General features: G+C 38.0%; 1 protein-coding gene and 1 long non-coding RNA gene across 6 annotated transcripts in view; both read left to right on the top strand.

Moving 5' to 3' along the window:
• Nucleotides 1-22963, top strand: part of LOC123867643 (poly(rC)-binding protein 3) — a 217222-nt gene extending 194259 nt beyond the window's left edge. For 4 of the 5 annotated variants that reach the window (XM_045909797.1, XM_045909795.1, XM_045909796.1 and 1 more), the window contains 9 exons: nucleotides 4-120; nucleotides 630-782; nucleotides 1823-1930; nucleotides 2923-3042; nucleotides 3966-4067; nucleotides 5771-5864; nucleotides 6846-6985; nucleotides 7337-7491; nucleotides 10038-12869. In XM_045909797.1, coding sequence (XP_045765753.1) covers nucleotides 4-120; nucleotides 630-782; nucleotides 1823-1930; nucleotides 2923-3042; nucleotides 3966-4067; nucleotides 5771-5864; nucleotides 6846-6985; nucleotides 7337-7491; nucleotides 10038-10329 — 1281 coding nt within the window. In that variant the 3' untranslated portion in view covers nucleotides 10330-12869. Of the gene's footprint in view, nucleotides 1-3; nucleotides 121-629; nucleotides 783-1822; nucleotides 1931-2922; nucleotides 3043-3965; nucleotides 4068-5770; nucleotides 5865-6845; nucleotides 6986-7336; nucleotides 7492-10037; nucleotides 12870-16833 lie in introns of those variants that run through there. The other variant, XM_045909799.1, reaches the window with a different exon arrangement.
• LOC123867646 lies at nucleotides 8320-9113 on the top strand. The gene is made up of 3 exons (XR_006796470.1): nucleotides 8320-8329; nucleotides 8770-8951; nucleotides 9001-9113. It is a non-coding gene; the product is annotated as an uncharacterized LOC123867646 (long non-coding RNA).
• Nucleotides 22964-23365: the final 402 nt, after the last annotated feature.

Raw genomic sequence — 23365 nt, 5'->3', positions numbered from 1 at the left:
CAGTCTGGAGCTAAAATCAACATATCAGATGGATCGTGTCCAGAGCGTATTGTCACAGTCACTGGCAACACAACTGCTATTTTCAAAGCATTTACTCTCATCTGCAAGAAATTTGAGGAGGTAATTATAATTTGTAATATTCATAAAATATTTTGGCTATTTACAAGTTAACACAATCTGTAAAGTTAATCAATTATTGTAAATCTGAAGGTTATTTGTTCATAACATTTTCATGCACAATTGAGTTGTGAACACAAAACTTTGAGCCTAAAAATAATTAATCTGCAACAATCCACAAAGCTATATCCACATCAACAAGTATTTGTCGTCATATTCAGTAAAAATATGTTTAAAAAAAAAAGAATATTAGCCATGCTAATCATGACTAATACTCCCCTTTCCCCTTCAATTAATCGTAAAGCTTGTGCCAGGAGTGGGTACGACAATAGTACAACGGGTGGGGTTTGAACCGCCAACCTTTCGGAGTTCAGTCTGCTCCTCAACCGTTGAGCTATTCAGGCTTCATAAGTACAAATCGCCAGTCTCAGATCAAGTTTTGATTGGTTTCAAATTGGTGAGCTTACATTAGTAATCACAAGCTATGTAACATATTACTGGTACTTTTCCAGTGGTGCTCACAGTTCAATGAAAGTGGCGGCGGCGGGTCACGAGCGCCCATCACGCTGCGGCTCATCGTGCCCGCGTCGCAGTGCGGCTCGCTCATCGGCAAGGGCGGCTCCAAGATCAAGGAGATCAGGGACGTCACTGGAGCTAACATACAGGTCAGTGAGCATTTAACTCTTCGCAGTGAAAGTGCGGCGGCGGGTCACGAGCGCCCATCACGCTGCGGCTCATCGTGCCCGCGTCGCAGTGCGGCTCGCTCATCGGCAAGGGCGGCTCCAAGATCAAGGAGATCAGGGACGTCACTGGAGCTAACATACAGGTCAGTGAGCATTTAACTCTTCGCAGTGAAAGTGCGGCGGCGGGTCACGAGCGCCCATCACGCTGCGGCTCATCGTGCCCGCGTCGCAGTGCGGCTCGCTCATCGGCAAGGGCGGCTCCAAGATCAAGGAGATCAGGGACGTCACTGGAGCTAACATACAGGTCAGTGAGCATTTAGCTCTTCGCAGTAAAAGTGGCGGCGGCGGGTCACGAGCGCCCATCACGCTGCGGCTCATCGTGCCCGCGTCGCAGTGCGGCTCGCTCATCGGCAAGGGCGGCTCCAAGATCAAGGAGATAGAGACGTCACTGGAGCTAACATACAGGTCGGTGAGCATTTAACTCTTCGCAGTGAAAGTGCGGCGGCGGGTCACGAGCGCCCATCACGCTGCGGCTCATCGTGCCCGCGTCGCAGTGCGGCTCGCTCATCGGCAAGGGCGGCTCCAAGATCAAGGAGATCAGGGACGTCACTGGAGCTAACATACAGGTCAGTGAGCATTTAGCTCTTCGCAGTAAAAGTGGCGGCGGCGGGTCACGAGCGCCCATCACGCTGCGGCTCATCGTGCCCGCGTCGCAGTGCGGCTCGCTCATCGGCAAGGGCGGCTCCAAGATCAAGGAGATCAGAGACGTCACTGGAGCTAACATACAGGTCAGTGAGCATTTAGCTCTTCGCAGTAAAAGTGGCGGCGGCGGGCCACGAGCGCCCATCACCCTTCGGTTCATCATGCATGTTGGCTTGTTCAAGTTCAATATTATCAATCAATAAAAATACCATATTTTGACAAAATTGATATTGGTGTCTTTTTAAAGTATTTTAAGGGTTCGTAATTTGTCTAGTCCACGCAAGTGATACAAGCTTTCTAATAAAGGATTTGTTTTGCAGGTAGCCAGTGAAATGTTGCCGAACTCCACGGAGCGAGCGGTGACCATCAGCGGGACGTGCGATGCCATCACGCAGTGCATTTACCACATCTGCTGCGTCATGTTAGAAGTACGCTCATTTATTTATTGCATAAATTGTGCACTGTGTAATACATTGCATAAATTGTGCACAAGGTCTTGTTATATTTATAAATAGCTCCTACAGTTTGCCAATTCCTGGCGCGCAACATACAATACAATATTTATATTTATTATTCAATACATTTTCATCTAATGTTACCTACTTGTGACTTGACTCTACCACAAAATAAAGAGTGATACGGTAACCCGGCGCCTTTTTAACCCCCGACCCAAAAAGAGGGGTGTTATAAGTTTGACGTGTGTATCTGTGTATCTGTCTGTGGCATCGTAGCTCCTAAACTAATGAACCGATTTTAATTTAGTTTTTTTTTTGTTTGAAAGGTGGCTTGATCGAGAGTGTTCTTAGCTATAATTCAAGAAAATCGGTTCAGCCGTTTGAAAGTTAACAGCTCTTTTCTAGTTACTGTAACCTTCACTTGTCGGGGGTGCTTTAAATTTTTAATTTACACTTGTATCTCGTGGTGATTGACGATTCCGACGACTCCTCAACATAGGGCCAGATTGAACTAGAATGAAGAAAATCTCCGTTTGATCCTGCACTTCGATTCCGCAATCGTGATTGGCTGAATTTAGGGTATTCTTGTTACAACAATGCGTTGTAGCCAATAGTGAGCGACTGTCAACCAATCAGAGGTGATTGTGATCGTGACATTGTAGCTGTCTGAATCGACGATATGTCATAATATTAGGCTATGGTTATTGGTTACGTAAAATCAAAGAAAAATATGGCTACTTTAGGGCTACTGCGTCAATGCACCTGCGAATTTGACGCCTCCCAGTGACGTCAAAGACTCGACGCTTTGTTAGACCTGTCGTGAACTGTGATAGACCTAACTACCTAGGCCGGTTCAGATCATTCCTTCGTCCTACCAAACGATTGCTCTGTCTAGACAGCTTCGTCGAACCTCTGTTTATTTGAGTAGTATCATATTATTCTTACTCTGACTGTACCTCTTACAGAGTCCACCAAAAGGCGCAACAATCCCATACAGACCAAAGCCAAATGTAGCGGGGCCAGTCATTCTCGCCGGGGGTCAAGCTTACACTATCCAAGGAAACTACGCTGTACCGGCGCAAGATGTAAGTAGTCCAGTAGAACGTGTATTTCAATAAAAATGATAAAATAAATCTCATTGCTGTCTGTTGATAGCATTTACTATGGTCCCTCTATTTTACTCTGACCATTGAACTATATTATAGGCTTTACTTTCTCAAACATGAATAAATATAATTATTTTAGCCAACATTACAATACGCGCGGAACGCAATCTGTAATATTGAACTGTTAAGGGATATGTTAAAGGAGCCATATCTGCACTGAAGAAACGTCAAAGAAAAATTCTGCGTTTATCGGAATTAAATAAGTTCCAACTGTCTTCTTCCAACGTGGACGCTTCTCTTGCCATAAAATTTGTACATCATGTTAATCTGAAGAAGAAAAAAGCGGTACTCCTGAAAACATGTCTTAAATTGACCACATCTCCCCTTTCTTCATCATTTTGAGCGTTTTAAGAATTTGTCGTTTATTTTTTGGGACCCAATCATTAGCAGCATTTTTCAAAGACCTTTAGCTTTTGAAACGACGCTTCGTAGCGGACGGAGGTGGTGAGGTCCTAAATGCCAAAAAGTCAAACGACATCTCTTGGACTGGGAATCGCGTATTGTCAATGACAAAGCTGTACTCGATCTCGTTTCGACTGATAATTTTGTCTTAAGAGTCGTCGAGACCGAGTACAGTTACGATTGAGTAACTATAGCACAGTTTAGTGATGTCTGTGTGTAAAGATACCTACAGCAGATTAGATCGGGACGAATCGTCATGTGAAAATTTTGAGCTGGAGCCTTTTCTTGGTACTCATCCGTCGTCGAGTGGTACAGTGGTACAGTGTGTATTATTATAATGACGAATCGTCAATGAGCTAGGTCTATGTATGCAGGCCGCGTCGTATGTAATAGGTAGGGTAGGTTCTGGGATAGTGTGTGACGTGTGGGGCGGTGTGCAGGCGGTGTGCGCGCCCGTGTTCCCCGTGCTGGAGATGAAGCCGCCCCTGGTGGGTGCGCTGCCGCCCGCGCACCTGCTGCCGCCGCTGCACGACCACCACCTCGTGAGTGAGCCGAGCCCACCCGACCTCATAGAGCCCACCCCCACCCCAACTACTGTAAACTCACAACTATACACATCCCCTGCAGGTCTATTCCGTATCTTAGTGGCTTACGAGTTACTGCCGATTACTGAAATTTTAGAACTTTTGACATGCCTGATTTTTGGCATTTGTCCATACAACAAAGTCAAAAATCAGTTGGCATTTGGAACGTTTTCAAGTGATAAGTTAAGTGTAAACAAGTTTTGTAGAATGACTTCGTCAAACTACCCAAGTCCTTCTGCCCAGGCGGCCTGGTGAAAACGCGCTTTACCCAGTTATTTGTTGAACACTTCGCAGTGTACGGAACTGACCTGCTGCACCGCGCATCCTCGTACAGCCCGACTTCGCCCGACTTTCAATCTGACAACTCTTATACTCTTATACAAAACCTGAAGCTCTTAGAATCTTTCTAGCGTCGTCTAAATGTTAATAGAAACTTATCGAACTCTGAGGTGACGCGCCTATTCACAACAATGAGGTGTCTTTGCCCAAAAGTAGGTTACAATATTATTTAATTGGCTTTTATAAAAATATTAACAAAATTTCGATTTCGAGACTATATATGTATTTTATATTCTTATAATTTAGCATAATCTTCTCTAAACATTTTATCCAAGAATGTTGTTGTTTATAGAAGAGCCCTCACTCATTTTAAGTCATAAAGAAATGCTATAAAATACATTAAAAACAACATAATTTTGGTATCACTATGTATTTGGTAACTCTATGAGGTTGGTATGAGGGACAGAGAGCGATTTGATTGGTGCTGCCCCATAATATCCTTTTAAGTGGTTTGAATGTGTGGTTCGACTTCCTAGTAGTGGTAATAATTCTGAGCAGTTCCATGTAGAACTCCCCAACGGTGTGGAATGTAACTATAAAATTAGTTGCGCTGGTATCCCTCGCTTTGAAAAACGTAGGAAAATTCCTAGCTTTTGTAATTGCACGTGCCCCCGTCCCTTTGTAGATAGACTCATTATTTTCAGCACAGATATACGTTGTTCATTGTCGGAAATGTATAAGTAAATTAGTTACGATTAATATTTATATCAAGCTTTATCTGTTTGTTTTCTGGCATCGCCGAGACAAGCTTCATATTATAAACATTCACTCGCATTAAAGTGGCGCATACGTTTTTTTGAACATTCCTATATTTGCACCTCTCCTCTACCACGCCTTATCCGATCTTTTGTGATACGAGATAAAATCGTCGATTAACCGTGAAGTGCATGATAAACATGACACTACTTTTATTATATTTTAGAATTCAATTCAATTTTTCCTCCTGAACTAGTAAATGCATTTTTCACGGGCAGCACCACTCGTAACTCACAATGTGGTGGAATCTCAGAAACGAAAATAAAACTCTCAGAGCTGTATCTCATGCTATGAAACTCTGCAATCTTCAATTAGTTTCATTCAGATACAAGTGAAACTATCTACAGCATTAATTAGAGCTGGATTAAATTAATTGAAGAAATGCGAATTTTCTCTGGAGCATTATTGATCATTCTGTAACTTTTTTCTACCCAGGCAACCCTTTCCGGCGATCCTATCCTGACCATGTCAACGGAGACGAAAACAAGCAGCTGGAGCTTGAACATTTTATTTTGTATTATCTTTGAGGTGGAATCAAAATATTATGACGCAACAATACATTTCAGATGGGAGGGTTGGCTAAATCACCGTTAGCAGGATTGGCCGCGCTCGGGCTAGGAGGACTCGGACCCGCAGGGACTGGCGGTCTCAATCCAGCAGGTAAATACAAAAAGCCCTCCAATTTTAAATTCTGTGCATCCTTGTCGTATGTAACTGTATCAAGCCTAAGAACCTATTCAGCGCTATTTGATATTAGAAGATTTTCAAGGAAATCATTACAAACCTATCCACAAAGGATTTCATACCCCAAAACGCAAATATAGACGTTTCTGTTACGTCATTGGCTACCCGGCTAACGGGCCGCCATTTTTTGAAGCACGCTCGAAGGTGTCAGAAGGTGCGTAAGTCTCGCGCCAATATCTATGTAGTCTTGTCTCGCTATGCGTATGTGAATTTGTCTTTGTACGAACTTTATATACTTATCTGGAGTTTTATAATATCTGTGTGTAAAAAAATTACACAAAGCATTTAAGATGGATGCGACGGGTCTGCCCGCGAAATTCAATTTGGTTTTTCGCAATTTGTAAACTCATACGACAACGTAGGGTTACTGCATTTTAATTGCGACAATGGCAGTACCATCTTATTTATTCTTAAACTGAACCCTTTCAAGTATAGATTTTTATATAAACCTGTGAGGATGATACTGCCATTGTCGCAATTAAAATGCCATTAGCCTACGCCCTACGGTGTCGACTGTTGTATTAGTTTACGAAATAGGAAACGAAATTTTCGCTAAGTACGAAGCGAAAATTTGCTAGGAGCATTATATTTAGTGATACTTAAAAAAAGTTATATGTATTTTAAATTATTATGGGTACTCAAACTATGAATAAATCTCTGCTTTTAATCATGCGCAACATTGATAAGTGCATACTCGATTCATTTCGAAACAATCCATGATCGTTAGTTATAAGTTCAGCAGTGAAGTAGCATTCGATAGTCGGCCAAGCGCAAATCAAAGTTGGGCGATGAGTAAAGGTCAAGATTAACATGTAACAGTTACAATTAATTATTACTAATGTTTAGTAAATCGGAAGTACTAGTGTGTCTAATTGTCTCGTTTATTAACGCTGCAAGTGTGCGCTCTCCCAGCGTTGGCGGCTCTGGCCGGCTCGCAGCTGCGCACGTCCAACCAGACGCGCAACCAGCCCGCCGCCAACCAGCAGTCGCACGAGATGACCGTGCCCAACGAGCTCATCGGCTGCATCATCGGCAAGGTATGCGTCTGCACATGCACGCTGCAAGTACTCCTGTAGAGCCTCGATAGATCAACGGTTGATCTTTCGGAATTCAATTCACTCCGAATTGAATTCCGAAAGATCGGCGGTTCAAACCCCACCCGTTGCACTATTGTCGTACCCACTCCTGGCACAAGCTTTACGCTTAATTGGAGGGGAAGGGGATTATTAGTCATGATTAGCATGGCTAATAGGTATCTGCACCAAATTTCATTAAAATTGGTTCAACGGTTGGGCCGTGATAACGTGGCAGACAGACACACTTTCGTATTATAATATTAGTACCTATGGATTTCTACTATTTAATAGTACCTACTTAAAAATTTTCAGGGTGGTACTAAAATTGCGGAGATTCGTCAAATATCGGGCGCAATGATCCGGATATCAAATTGTGAGGAGCGCGAAGGTGGCAGCACTGACCGCACGATCACAATCACTGGCAACCCCGACTCCGTGGCGCTGGCCCAGTACCTCATCAACATGAGGTAAGTGGCTTGACAGTGTTCACCACATAAGAAACATGCTTACTCATTCCCAAATAAATTCCCCCTCATTACTGTCCAAAGAACGTAAGTTGATCCGCTCACTAGTCCAATACGAACAAGCCTCGTCCACCTTTGAAAAAGTTTATTTAACATTCCCTGTACATCCTTTGATTTGTCTTTACCTTTTGATGGGGCGTTTCGATGACTGCAACGTTCTACAAATTCTTGATATTATGGCTTCTGATCCGGTATAAGACAATTAATATAGTAATTTTGAAAGATGTGCTGATCCATATATTATATGCCGTGTCAAATAAATACACTTTCTAATTGCGTAAAACAGTTACTAACAGGCATATTGTAAATTGAATACTTGATAAGAGCAACCGCCGAGTTTCTTGCTGGTTGTTCTCGGTAGAAACGGCATTCCGAACCAGTGGTAGATTATTTGGACGATTCAAAAGCACTCGTAAAATTTAATTGAATGAAAATATTTTGAATTTTGAATTTTTTTTTTTTGAACAGCTGCTACTAGTAAAAATACTGTAATGTTCACAAAACTTTCTCTCGTCCCGTAAATTTATTAACTAATTTGTCGTTTGCAGTATGAAGAAAATATCGATTAACTATCTATGTCAGACAAAAGTCTCGTAATTTACATAATTAATAAAAACAACGTAATGTTTGTATACATTGATTAAACAACTTCAGCTCGCCCAGGTACTCGTAAAATTTCTGAAAATCTTAGTGGAGGTCTACGTTATAGAGAAAACCTAGATGCAAAATCTTAAATTTTTGACAGATGCGGTGTAAGCTTATCGTTTTATAATATAATAATGTAGGTATAGATACACAGGGTAATATTTTTTAAACAACAGAGTCAACCAGGGTAATTGTAAACAGGTTTCAAAAACATACTGAATTCAGAGAGGTTTTAAAAATTCAGGTGCCATCAAGGGGAAGCCCGCCAGAAGCGTAGCTGCTATACATCGTTCTGTGAAACTAAATTTGACCGGACTGAGATGGTCCAGTTGTGTCTTGTCCAGACCTGTCCTGTCAGGCCCGATCAAGTCCGGTTCATTCAATCGGTCGATACAAAAATCTCGTGTGTGTCGGGAAAGTTATCACGGTAACGTTTTCTCACTCCGCGGCGGCGAAGCCCGTACGTGAAAAAAGCTTTGCTTCAAAAATGTGATAACATTCACAAGACTGCAAAAAACTTGGGAGGACAATTTTATTAATTATTTATTAATACTAAACTCATTGTCAAAGTCAAAGTCAAATCAGGGGGCACGGAAGTGCCCCCGCCAAGACGAGCCAATCTAAAGGACTGGGCGCTACGTACCTTTTCTGGAAGCATTTCGTCGTATTTTCGAACTGTCATAGCTCTGGTCTGGATGACGCTAGGAAGCTGAAATTTTCAGGATAAGGTGTCCTCAGCAAACTTATTAAACACATTAGTGTGTTTGATAAGTTTGCTGAAAAATTCCTATTAAACTAGATACTTAGGTATCAATTATCTAGCTTTTATGGTTTCAGATTTATTGATACCTGAAATAAGTCGATTTCGTGACTAATAAAATGATCATCATAATTCAAAATTTCTAATCAAAAATTGTAGGGTACTTCCTGAAGTCCTGGAAGACTGAAATAGGGTATGTAGGGTAGGAATCGCATATTGCAGCAGTTGAAAATTGAGTTGCAAGATTCCACCCGAACAAACATAGTTACATACATTGCAAGTTTAATAAAAGCTTTAAAAAAAGAGGTTACGATAGAGAGTGAGACATGAAAATGATGTACAAGAAATAAATCTCAAAAAAATCTAGGGCACCTGCCAAAAAGAAATGCACCAAAAACATTTCATGTAAATTTAGTTGCCAAGATTCACAAGTTCATAATGCGTTCACTGTTAAAAGGTTATGTGATCTCTACTAGCTGAGCCTCGATTTGTGCTGCTCATGGGACCTATCACAAGTCCAAAGTATATAGCTCTTAAGTGCTCTTGACTGTATCACATTTATAACAATAAATAACAAATAACTCTACTTACAAGCTCTGATTCTACAAACCCTACATCTAGGCAAAAAAACATATGCCACGGGCCATTTAATGTTCGTGGATTTTTTATATGATGTAACATTTAAACACGGAATAGTTTCTGTGACAATCACGAAATGGCCCCACAATACAATTTAGTGATTGTATGTGATATATTATTTTTAGATATACCGATAAGAATAACAGAACGCATCCAAGACATGTTGTCATTAGCATATTATTTTCGCTTTTTTTTTGTTGGATAAGAAGTTGTGCCCAGCAAACTAAAATTTCCATACAAACGTAGGATCTTTTGACATTAGAACGTCATCATATTTATAAAAAAATTATCATGTTTCCAATTATCCCTGTTTACGATTACCCTGGTTACCTGTAAAACAGTTGGGATTATGTCGGATCAGCGCCTTTGAAATAAGATAGGGAAAGCATCGAGACGTCCCAGGTTGTCGCCTGGCCTTCACGATAGTCCTGTCCCGCTCCCGCAGTGTGGAGCTTCAGAAGGCGAATCTGGAGGGTAACGCATCGGGCGCGAGCGGCAGCAGCAGTAGCCCGCTGGCCTCGGCCATCCCGCTCGCGCAGCTGCTCAGCAAGAGCGGCGCGCTGGGCGCACTCAGCTCGCTGTCCGCGCTCGGCGGTCTGTCCGACCTGCTGGCCGGCTCCGCCAGCCCCGTGCAGACCACGGGCGTGCACCGCGCGCATAAGGGCTTCGCGCGCCGCGGCGATGACGACCCGCCCGCCAAGAGCTCCAAGGAGCGCAACAAATATAACCCCTACTAAGCGCGCGCATCCAAAGATATCGATATCGTTCTAGAAACGTTTCACGAGAATTTCTTTATTTTTCGATACTAATCTGAAGTCATTCACGTAGTCGGGGCGTTGCGCCCCAAACTAGACTTACCGCTCCTTCTAAAGAAGTACAACAGAATTTTTATATTTGCCCGATTTTCTAATGGATCGAAATAATGAAGTTTCAAGTTTTTCTTGCCGAGTGGTTAACTACAAATATATTTTTCAAATTAAAGTGAAATCGATCTGAGTCATTAAATTCCAATGTCAATAATCTTTTAAAAAAGTAAGTGATCCATTTTAGGTCAAAAAATATTTTAGTTCATATATTTAACCCAACGCACCGTATTGTTGCAATATTGATAGTATCAATAATATTATAGAGCCCGGGCGCAATTCTTAGTTGGTCTCGATTCTTTTTTCATTTAAAGGTCAATTTTAGTCTTATAAACAAACAAAATGTGTTAACTTGTAGCTAAGTATCGTAAAAAAATCAAAATCGTTTTTTTTTATTTAGATATTTATGATTTAATACGAAATTTGCAGTGTCTCTACATCTGACTAAACCACAAAATATCCATTTTGGCTACTCACAATATATGTATTATAATGATGATATAATGCAATAATGTCAATGGCTTGTAAATGCAGTAAAGCCAGTTGAAAAAAAAAATACTTGTAAAGCACTGTAAATATCGTATTTGAAAATTTAAGACTGTTTGGATTTACTGAGTTATGCACAGGTTGGTTAGTAATGAAAATAATTCACATAAATAATAAAAACAATAAAATCTATTCACTCCCTAACATTATAAACATTTATTTAGCAAACAATTGAAAAAAAATAAGAAAATAATTCCCCTACCTTGCTGGTTTGGACTTGTCCAAAATTTATATTATGTTATTACTTTCCAACCTACCTATTTTCCTTTGTAGATATCCATTATATTTATTACATAAGTCATGATTTATACTAGAGTAAAAATTGTAATTTAATTTTTATAAAAAAAAATCTTTTCATATTTTGTCTCAATTTTCTTTAGGACCAGGCCTTATCAGTAGTCATCAAAATCCTTTTATTTTATTTGACGTAGATTTGTCATCACTAAATCACTTATACACAACTTATAAATCATATTGGATTTTTTAATTTTATTATTTACATATTCTTTTCTTTTTCGATACTACACCAAAAGCAATAGTCATGTAACGGTATCTAGAAAAGTGACAATAGTAGACATTACGTAGAAGCTTAAATGCTGTAGAATATACAGAGTGCTTCGCGTTTTAATGATTGTATAGAAGGCTATTTGTAATTGAAATACAGGGTGTCTAGCGGAGACATCAAGCTATACTTCAATAGAAATAGGATTACTTTTAGTCAGAGTCAGAAACATTTGGTTTTCTGAAGAAACAGAAGTTTTCAAGTAAACTAACGTAGCATTGGAGTAAGCATGCTATATAATGTAATTTTGTAGGGCCAAAATTTATTGATCATTGCATACAAAAAAAGATCAACCCAACTCCAGTGTCACATTTTACACAGGGGGCCGGCCGTAGTGTTACATTCTGTACACTTAATCATTTAATGTAATCATTTAATGTACACAGACAAGCGTAGCACGAGGTAATTAAAAAAAAAACTTATTTAATTTTCCGGGTTAAAAAATAGCTTACGCCCACCTCCGGGATGCAAGTTACCTATGTACCAAACTTCTTCAAAATCTGTTAAGCGGATGGGCCATGTATGAGAAATTTTCACTCAGGCGAAAGTAACTTGTAATACCTTCAGCACAAAGTTTAAATTGATTCGTAAGTACAAACTTTAAATTTAATCATAGATCTATTAAACATTTCGTTGTTTGTTAAGGTATTAAAATCTGGTAGTACAAGAGCACGGAGTACGTAAAGAAGGCCCCCCACTGTTTACTACTAAGTTTATTATATGGTAGTTTTTGTGCAATCTGTAACAATATTGAAATGAAGTATAGTTTGATGGCGATAGATGAGTTTTAACTCTGTGTATTTTTTAATTACTTGATCGTGTTTGATAACATAAGATTAAACAACGCCATGATGACAGTAGGAATAGTCGGTAAGCAATATGGTTTATGTTACTATGCGTTTCAGATAGTCTGTTTTTTTTAGAACTTCCACTTAATGATTTTAAGCTTATTTCGTGGTTTAAAGACATATATTATAATGTAGGTAAAGGATACATACCACGATGAATTTGATAATTTTGATCTGTCGATATTTCAACTCAGTTGTATGAGTCGCGGTTCTTCTGACTTTCAGTTTTTTTTTTTTTTTTTTAATTTATGGAATTGGGCTCAAGCCCAAGCGGGTCTGATTGCAACTGAAGTGATGATGCAGCCTAAGATGGAGCGTGCTTGCCTAGAAGATGCCTATTCACTTTTGAGTTGAAGGTACCCATATTAAAAGTGGAGGAGAAAACTGATGCCAGAAGGGCGTTCCATATCCTCCATACTAAACAAAACTGTCCCGTTTTAGCAATAAACATTTTTGCTATTGACATTGGCGAGATGCGAATAGCCCTCAAACAACTCAACAACAACAAGGCGCCGGGTGATGACGGCATCACATCAGAACTCCTACGTGCAGGAGGTACCCCTGTACTCACAGAGCTTAAGGAGTTATTTAATGACGTCATCATGAATGGAACAACGCCGAAAGCATGGAGCAAGAGTGTAGTAATCCTCTTCTTTAAAAAAGGAGACAAGGAGCTGTTGAAGAACTACCGGCCGATTTCTCTCTTGAGCCATGTTTATAAGTTGTTTTCGAGGGTTCTTACAAATCGCCTCGCCCGAAGACTTGACGAGTTCCAACCTCCAGAACAGGCTGGGTTTCGAAAAGGCTATAGTACCGTAGACCACATACACACCTTAAGGCAGATTATACAGAAGACAGAGGAATATAATCTCCCACTCTGTCTTGCCTTTGTGGACTATGAGAAAGCCTTCGACTCTATCGAAACTTGGGCTGTTTTGGAATCATTGCAAAGATGCCAGGTCGATTGGCGGTATATCGAGGTGCTGCGATGTATTTACGATTCTGCGTCAATGACCGTCCAAATACAGTCTCAGCAGACAAAACCTATCAGATTGCGAAGGAGTGTTAGACAGGGGGACGTAATATCTCCAAAACTGTTTAACAGTGCACTGGAAGACCTCTTCAAAACGCTGGACTGGAAAGGACGAGGACTTAACATAAATGGCGAGTACATCTCACACCTACGGTTCGCTGACGACGTGGTTATCTTAGCAGAATCTCCGCAAGATCTCGAGGAGATGCTGTGTAGCCTAAGCCGCTCTTCCAGACGTGTCGGTCTCGGGATAAACATGGATAAAACAAAGATAATGCTCAATCAGCACGTTGTCCCGACACCGGTTCGCGTCGAAAATGTTGGCATCGAAATTGTTTCACAATACAACTACCTTGGCCAAATAATTCAACTAGGCAGAAGCAATTTCGATGAGGAAGCCAACAGAAGAATTCGGCTAGGCTGGGCAGCTTTTGGAAAACTAAGTCAAGTCTTCTCATCGTCAATTCCTCAATGCCTGAAAACAAAAGTCTTCAACCAGTGGGTCCTTCCCGTCCTCACCTATGGTGCTGAAACGTGGACACTGACAACTGGCCTTGTTCACAAATTCAAAGTTGCTCAGCGAGCTATGGAGAGGGCTATGTTAGGAGTTTCCCTGAGGGATAAGATCCGAAATGAGGAGATCCGCAGGAGAACCAAGGTCACTGACATAGCCCAGACTATTAGCAAGCTGAAGTGGCAGTGGGCAGGCCATGCCTGTCGTAGAGGCGATGGCCGTTGGAGCCGGAAAGTCCTTGAGTGGAGACCGCGTTTGAGCAAACGTAGTGTGGGACGCCCTCCAGCACGATGGACCGACGATATAAAGCGGCTGGCGGGAAGTGGCTGGATGAGGAAGGCTGAGGACCGGGTGTGGTGGCGCTCTATAGGGAAGGCCTATGTCCAGCAGTGGACGTCCACAGGCTGATGATGATGATGATGATGATGATTTTTGCTATAAAAATCAAATAAAACTCGTTCTTGGTAGCCGTTTAGTTATATTTTCTTTTTGCATTATTTGTAAGATGTTTAAAGAAAACAATGTTATGTCTAGTTTACATACGAAATATCAGTGCAAAGTAATCAGTTTGTCTGAAACGCACAGTACAACGTACACACACGTATGTATGTATGGACACGTGAGACTTAAATCTCAGTTTAAATCCGATATGTTTTAATAAAATGATTACATCTCTTTCAACTCTAATATTTATACTGAAGAATTTGTCATTGGTTAGTTTAAGGTTAGTTGTAGGATGGAATGTTTTGTATTTTATAATGGTAGGGAATGTTTAGGTACGCTTGCGGAACGTGTCGCACTGTAACGCATATTTGGTGCGTGTTCAGGTTAAACTCGCGTGCGTGGTACATTTGGTACAAAAGGGGTAAGGGTTTCATAAAAGCTGGCATATCCCTTCCAGCTTAGCCCGCTTCCATCTTAGACTGCATCATCACTTACCACCAGGTGCGATTGCAGTCAAGGGCTGACATTTATCTGAATAAAAAACCGGCCAAGAAGCCGAGTCAGACACGTGTACTGAGGGTTCTACTTGGTACAGTAATTATTTACTATTACTTACTTTGAAAGTTGAAAATACTTAATATTGGTTCATGACCACATTTAATTCTTTTTGTGATGTAATCACAAATTCACGGTTTTCGGATTTTTCCCCTTATGTATGCTTAAAGATCTACATACTTGCCAAATTTCATGATTCTAGGTATTCAACGGGAAGTATCAAGTACCCTATAGGTTTCTTGACAGACACGAGAGACAGACAATAAAGTGGTCCTCTCCTTTTGAGGCACGGAACCCTAAAATTAAAAAAAAATGTCTTACCCTGTTCAAATGCTAAAAGCAGGGATGGGAAAAGCCGTTTGATTTCAAACTCCTTAAGAAATGTAACCCTTGATTGGCTAATCACAATCATTTGGGAAACCTTATTGATTGGGTTACCTACCTTATTGGTTGGGTTTGGGTTAAATGACATGCAGAGATGTATGAAGTAAGTGTTCTGTTACTTCTTACTTTTAGTAGTACGGCAACCAGACCCGCCAATTGTTAACATGAACAAGCACTAATATTGTGAAAATATAAATAACCCTGTCTCTCCTACATTTTCTGTACAAGATTAATTCAAAGAAAGACTCTTTGGATGAATCCTTTGCAAAAAAATTATTAACTTTAAGAAAAGCGACTACAAAGTGGGCTTTTAGCGTTATAGTGTTACACGTATAAGGCCAAGTTTCCACTAACAATCAAAGCAGAAGTCGAATTATTTTACGAGAAGTTTTTAAAATAGAAATACTATTTTAAATGCAGATATTGATTTGTTGCGAGTGATTATATGGTGCAAGTGACTTTCCACAGCTGATTTCTGTAAGTTTGCAAGTGGACACTTGCCTTTAAGGCTAAACGCAAGCTTTAGGTTAGGTACTTTAGAAATCGCAGAAAATTAGTTAAGGTACGTTTGCTGAGCGCATACAGAATGAAAATGCCGTAAATTCGTGAACAAATGGGCTTCTCGTTCATTAACATAAAATGTTCTATTCAGCCAAGTAATTTTTTTGTTATTTAAAAAATCGTAGTTTTACTTCAAAATTATCGAAAGATAGTAACCCTTTGTGTTTCTGAATGGCTTAATTCATCCGGCTTACAGACAAACAAGTTAATAATGTTTATTGAAATCGGTTACTTGTCTCTTTACGGCTTGTCGCGACTCTGAAACGTACCTTTATGTATAGGGTGGCGAAGAAAATAATGTTTTATCTTTATACTATATCGTTAGTTAGGGCGAACTTAAATCGAGGTCCAATTCGAATGTTTTAAAATTTAGATATAGTTCCGAGTGGGATGCGGTTTTTTTGCCTGCAATTTTTTGTAATTTAAATCATGTTAACTTAAAATAATAAAAGTTTCTTTTCAGGAATCGTATTATTCGCTAGTATTAAGAAAAAGTGTTACGAACATCTTAATAAAATCATAAAGTAATGTGCGTTTTTCCTTTTCCTCTTCACCTCTCTACCTAATCAAATGTTTGCCTGTTACGCGCAGAAAAATATTTTAATAAGGTCTGACAAAAAGCTTCCTCGAGACCCACGCCACTATCCTGTCTACTCAGACCAATCCTGTGATACCTGAAAGCTGAATCGGTCCATCGAGAACCTACATCCTACAGCTCACTGGATCATCCAATATCCCGGTAAGATGTTTCTTTCCCTAAATTTGAATTTGTATCCTAGTTTGTCCACTCGTTTATATAACATAGTCACACTTATCATTAAAACCGACTTTCCTCCATAATTCCAGCCTCTACTGACACGAGCCCCGCCTATGTCGACACTGTGCATAGTCCGTGCCCGCCGCAACGCTACATGTGCTCTTGACGTTGCAGGATCACCATGGAGACGGCCGGGCTGCCGCTGCCCGGCTACCACTACATCGCGCCCAACCACATCGTGAAGGCGCCGATCCATTGAATGGGGCTCCGAGGCCAGACATCCAACGTTGCGAAGTTTTACAACACCGACCGCTATTACATCCAACCGCAATACGGGAATCTGGCTCCGATGTATTTTTTCAAGTAAAAATTTGACCAAACTATTGGAAAACAAGAGGGGAAGCAATTGGCGAATAGCTGAACGTATGTTTACATTTGTTACGAGTTTATAAGTATTTTAGATATTCTTATATTTATTCTCCAATATTTGATTGATTGGAGTACGACTTATGGATCGTGTGATCGGTCGTCGCGAGAGCGGTAGAATATGGCACTCATTGAGAACTAAATTAAAGGACTGAAATTTTGATAGTTCGTTCAGTCCGTGAACAGTGCACGACGATAAAATTATACAGAGTGCATGATGTTTAATAAATTGTTCTATGTTTTAGTACCTTTGTTCACTGTTCAGGGAATAAGATTTCCGACGTCGAGAGTGACTAAGCTGATCGAATTTACTATGGATTTAAGCGGTCAAATAATTTTCGGTTGGTTCTGTTCATTGTTATGGTCGGTCCCAGCTGACCTCAAATATATTGTTCAAAATGATCTAACGAGCGTCGGCGTACATTAGATGTAGATGCGTTACAATCGACCTCGGATCCGCTGACGTAGCTTAGTGTTAGATTAGCGAACAGAGTGAGAGGGTTAAAGACAATATTTGTAAATAACATATTCGTAATTACCTGGCAATTAGGTGTTACAATAAGCAATCTTACAAGCTTGCGGTTAATGGCGATTTTTTCCTGTAATTGGAATGTTTTAATTATAGAAAAATATTCATAAATGTTTTGCATAGGTTAGTTCGAATAAATTGTTGGCAGGTTGAAACTCGTAAAAGAGTGCGTGCAAGTAGGTAATCGTAATGAATGTTGCTTTTTATAATGAGTTATGTTGTCACTAGCCGCCAGCTTGTAAGTTACCAAGGCTCGTCGTGCGAGCGCGGCGCGTCTTCGAAACCGATGGGATCAAATCCTTTAAGAAACTTACATTAACAGAGAAACGGTGGTGAACTGAAACATTCAGTATATTATATTTTAAAATATTCGTCTATTATCACAAAAAAAGACGTTAGATGTAAAAATAGTGTTACTAAATGTGATAGTCTTCTAATTTATTTAACATTTGAATAATAATTCTAACATAGACACCTCGTGTACATCGGTAACTGCGTTGTTAAGTCGAATATTATTGGTCCAGGGATCAAAGCCAAAGATTTTTGAATTTGTTTGACATATTACTGTTGTGAATTTATGCTAAATTATTCTGGGAGTAGTTAACATTTAGCGGATTAAGAACATTTTAATTGAATTACTTTATTGCCCTCTCCAGACTGCTCATGGTATTTAGTCTTAGATTGAGATTTTAGATAGTCTGTGGTAAGCGACATAAAAAAATGAAAAAATAAATAAAAAAGAATAGAATATAATAGAGATAAGATAAGTATAAGACCAGTGAACTAAGATGCTTTCTAGTAAAGTATTTTTGATCTAGAAAAACAGTGCCACTTTTTCACTGACGTCTTTGTGCCAAATACAAATAACAAATGCTAAGAAAAATTCAGGTCAATATTTTAAAGAGACCACTCGTTATTCTAAACTATTCTTAAAATATGGAAACATTCATTTCAAACACAAATAATTAATTTTGCACCCTAGATTAAGAGAACCTTCACAAGTAGGATAGGAGCTCGGAAACATATCCAAATAACATATTATTAAACCTATCGTCTTCCCTATCAATATTTCGTTATGAACTAAATATTTTGTGCCAAATTGTATAATTTACCTATATCATACATTTTTTTTTATGTTTGTGACGTTTTTAAAACTATTTTATAGTAAGTAATAATTATATTTAAAACTTTATGTTTACAGCTAATACTAGTGCTAGTCAAATTGGTCTGAAAATAAAAGACAAAAATTTTATTTAGTAAATTCTAGTCAAAATTTATTTCGTTTGGACACTATGATTTCGTGTTAAAATACATTTTATTTGTTTTATTATGAAAAGCAAAAAGTATTGAGATATGTATTGTGTGTGCTCTCACTTAAGTATTTTATCTTAGCAATAAAAATCATAATTCAATTATTTATTTAAAAAAAATTACAAATAAGACAATGTATAGAGCTTTTTAACTATAAGTAACAAGCAGGTGTAAAATAGAATATAATCTATATGAATTAGGTACTCGTAAAGATTTAAAACGTTAGTCGAAAGAGAGAGGAAATTTTATAGCTGTGATGTACGATTGAAAAGCATTTTTGTGCTGCATGCTACGTCAGTTTAAACTGAAGGAGTACTGTCAGGAGGAATGAGGTAGTTCTAGGATTCGCTTAATAGAAGCACCGCGATATAAAGAGTCGAGGAGAAAGAATCTAGAACGTTCTAAAGAATGTGAACAAGCGGCAATTTATTTCGTTCACATTGCTTGCTAGTAATGGCAATTGTAACGCAGATACTTTCTGATAAAGAAGTATTTATTAGACTATTGGTGTTGTTATATTATACATTTAGTACAATGACATTTTAATAAATGTACTATTTTCACGTATGTATACATAATTATATTAATATAATTTGCAATAAATAAAACATGAAATATTGTAATCGTATTATCTTAGGTATTATTGTTACTGTTATTTTGATTTGCTCAATTATTTAAATACTTATAAAATAAGCTAGATCTGAAATTATAATCATGTTAGTTTTGTTGGAATTTAATTGTAGCATAAGACAATGCGGAAAATGCATCATGTTTTAAAATTAATAAGCACGAAAGTTTTACTTCAGTGAAACTCTACAGGGGGCCTAGCACCAAATTTTGACAGCTACAATGTGACGATTGCAATCGCTTTCGACTGGCACTCTCTGCTATTGGACCAAATGCGAATTTTTAACCAAAACAACAATAATAACGTCAAAAACGAATTCGCAATGCAATAATTTTAATAGGTATCGCAACTTCGGGACTAGGTCACAGCCACAGGCATAAAATGTCATGATGAAAGTACTGAGGATTTTTTTATAATGAACATTACAATTTGCAATACTTGCTAGGTACCAATGGATTTAGAATTAACCAATGATATTATGTAGCCTGACCGTCAACTAGCTAAGCTCCTACTGCCAATTTTAAACTGCGATGCATTAGGGGCAAAGTAAAGAGTTGCAAGGCTGCAGTAAGAAGGAAATGACGGGGAGTCCGGAAGATTTGCAATTTTAAATATTAATTCAAAGATTTATACTTACATAATTGGTTGTACAAATGCAATATGCGTATTTAAAATGAGAAACGAACTTTTTTGCGTTTAAATGATTCACGTTTAATGTTTTGCTGTTTCCTTCGATTATAAAAATTATTACTTCTTAATTATTAGCCTTTATAGACAGGGTCAGACTGCGCTGTAAAATAGTGTAATTAAAAATCAATTTTAGCAAATATTTACTAAATGTAATAGTAAATTTTTATTCGTGTTAGCACCTGAATTTTTAATTGTTATTGCACCTTTTTGGAATTCCCTCTATTGAATTTTGTGAATCTTAGGGCATGGTGAGAATTGTCATTTGTGGAGAAAACTTTGTATGAAAATTATAAATCATTCCTTTTAGACTGCGATTTAAAGAAAAAGGACAATGAAGAAAATCATTTCTTAATATAATGTGCATATTAAACAACGTACCTCAAGGTTTAAGATGATTGAATAAATGGGTTGTGTAGCATGTTGTGCAGTTTACATACAATAGTCTACTCCATATACCTAATGTATTGTCTTTGTCATTCAAATACACGCTCCCGTTGGGAGCTTCAAATCTCAATTTATATTGTAGAGATCAGGGTAAAATAATAATAATTGTTATTATAGTCAATATATATGTTTACTTCACAAGTTTAAAGTCACTTTACAAATACTTCTAAAGCTAATTATGTTACACGAGAATATTTAAATGTAATATGATTGGTAAAATAACTAATATATACTATTTCAAGATAATTAAAAGTAAAATACGTTTTGGGATAACGCTCGCAGTAACTATGCAAAAGATCCGAATGAACAAATGGAGAGCGAGATGCTTTATGTTGTCTTTTTACCTTGTCTGCCATTTGATAATAATTGCCCCTGAGCGCTAAATGGAAGTTAAATATGCTATTTGACTAGTATATTAATTGTGGAACACTATCGCTCAAAAATTATTTATCTCGCTCGCACATAGGCGACCATCTGCTCCCCACAATCATAGCGACAATGCTTCTGCGCAGCTTTTTTTTATCTACACGGCATGGCCAAACCGAGAGAGAGAGAGATAGAGAGGTGTTGCACTGTTCGTACTATGACTGCAATTACTCCATGTAAGCGAGAAACCCATATGCACTGATTCTGCTTGTTTGGCACCCATAGTTGTCCTTCTCAGTCAAATGAATAATTCGATGTAATTGAATACTATAGTGTATACGAAAACGTGGCAATTCTTGTGCAAGTGGGCTGTGCCATATTGTTTCTAATTTCATTTAGGAATAAAACTTGAACTTTTGGACTGAATATAGTTTAAGATCATTGCCAGTTTAATAACTACTAACAAAATCGATCAGTCGCTATTGCACTTTTGATAAGCATTTAAAATTATTTTATAACAAAGTAACCTTTCTAATAAATTCAGAAATCCCGATGAAATACTAAAATTATTTATTTATGTATCGCCATAATTAATTATCATCTGAAAATAGGTTCAACTCGTGAATTTGAAATATCTTTTAAACATGTGATTAAATTTTATTTTAATCCAATTATATACCTACTTACACGTATCCATGAATTTTTATTGTACCTACAAGGTTCTGTCTTTGAAATGCAAGTTGGTAATCTAATTTATTCAATCCAGAGCAATAATAAAAATGTGCATCTTATATTTTTAACTATGATTAATTAAGTATACATTGATGATTAGATTTTTATATGCTTTCCCTTAGAAATTAGTTCGAAATTAATCTTAAGACTTTTATGTACCTATTTAGTGGTGGGTGGTGTAATTTTATTAGATTGGTATACTGACTAGATACATTCATTATTGCAAGTTGTGATTTATTGGATCGCATGTATTTTATGCAATGATTTCAATTGGGAAATATAGCTAAGTAATCTATTTTTTCTATGTAAAAACCTACTATGTATTTTATCAAGATTATTGTTGAGAGTAGATTTAAATTAATATTTATAACTAACCATTTACGTCTACCCTATGTATTTTATTAATGTAGTAAATTATTTGAGGAACTGGCAAACTAAACTTCTGATCAAAATACTTATTTTTTTATTTAATCCGAATGTTGTATCTTCACTGAATACAAATCTGAAATCCAAGCAAAACGGCCCGAAACTGGACTAAGTTTGAGTCATGATTTTAAAATGGATTTTAATCAGTAACTACAAACTTGAACTCATTTCCAAGAAAAACGGACTAAACCTGTTGAGTCCTAATTTCGATTTTTCGATCACATATAAATAATCAAAACATAATGATTATAGTAAAGTTTTTCATAAGATTCTTTCATTTGTTTGCTTCACATGTAAAATTTTATTTTGAGCAATTACGTTCACGGTTTTGTTCGCCAGCTCATTATTTTTAATCTGAACACTTTCTATTAAAGAGATAATATATATTTTTTGAAAATAATCTGAACAGAAGCTGTAGCTTTTTACAGCTCTGTAGGTATATATGATTCTTAAAAACTTTTTTAATTTTTGAAGACAGAACCTTAGTAAAAGTAGTACTTAACGGTTTGTTTTTGCAAGAAATTAGTGATACTATAGATAGGTGACACGTAGTTCAACAGTTAGATTTTCACTTGTCATATCTTTCAAATATCAATGTAATTGTCGACATATCTAATCGTTTTGTGAATTGAATTGATTAATGTTAATATAAATGTTGTACGTACGGTTACAGTATACTGTCATTATGGTTAGTTTCGATATAATTAATGTTTGTTTTCATTATGTTTATTCAATAAAGTGTGTAAATAAAATAATGCGTTTTATTAAAACCTGATAGTCCCAAAGTTGCCAAAAAAAGTAAGATATTTCATAGTACTCACCCAACAAGCGCATCATGCGGACACGCTTGAAAATATGGAGATCTCAGACTCGAAGGTTTCCTTACGTTTTCGTTCACAGTTAGGTAGGACAAGCAAGTGATAGAAAGCTTAAAATGTACATACATAATTATATCTCTGAAAAGTTAGAGGTGCATGCCCGGCATCAAACCATGGACTCCCGAATGAGTTTGAACTGTCGACTTCATGACTAGTCGGGTAGAGCTAATGAGATTTTCAAGCATAAGGAGCATCGCACGCACCCATAACTTTTCTATTAATAAACTAGATGATACCCGCAGCTTCGCCCGCGTGGATTTGTCAAATCCCATGCAG

The sequence above is a fragment of the Maniola jurtina genome, chromosome 8 (genome assembly GCF_905333055.1).
Source record: "Maniola jurtina chromosome 8, ilManJurt1.1, whole genome shotgun sequence".
NCBI lineage: Eukaryota > Metazoa > Arthropoda > Insecta > Lepidoptera > Nymphalidae > Maniola > Maniola jurtina.
The sequence above is the reverse complement of the archived record's forward strand: the minus strand, read 5'-3'. Positions and strand labels throughout refer to the sequence as shown.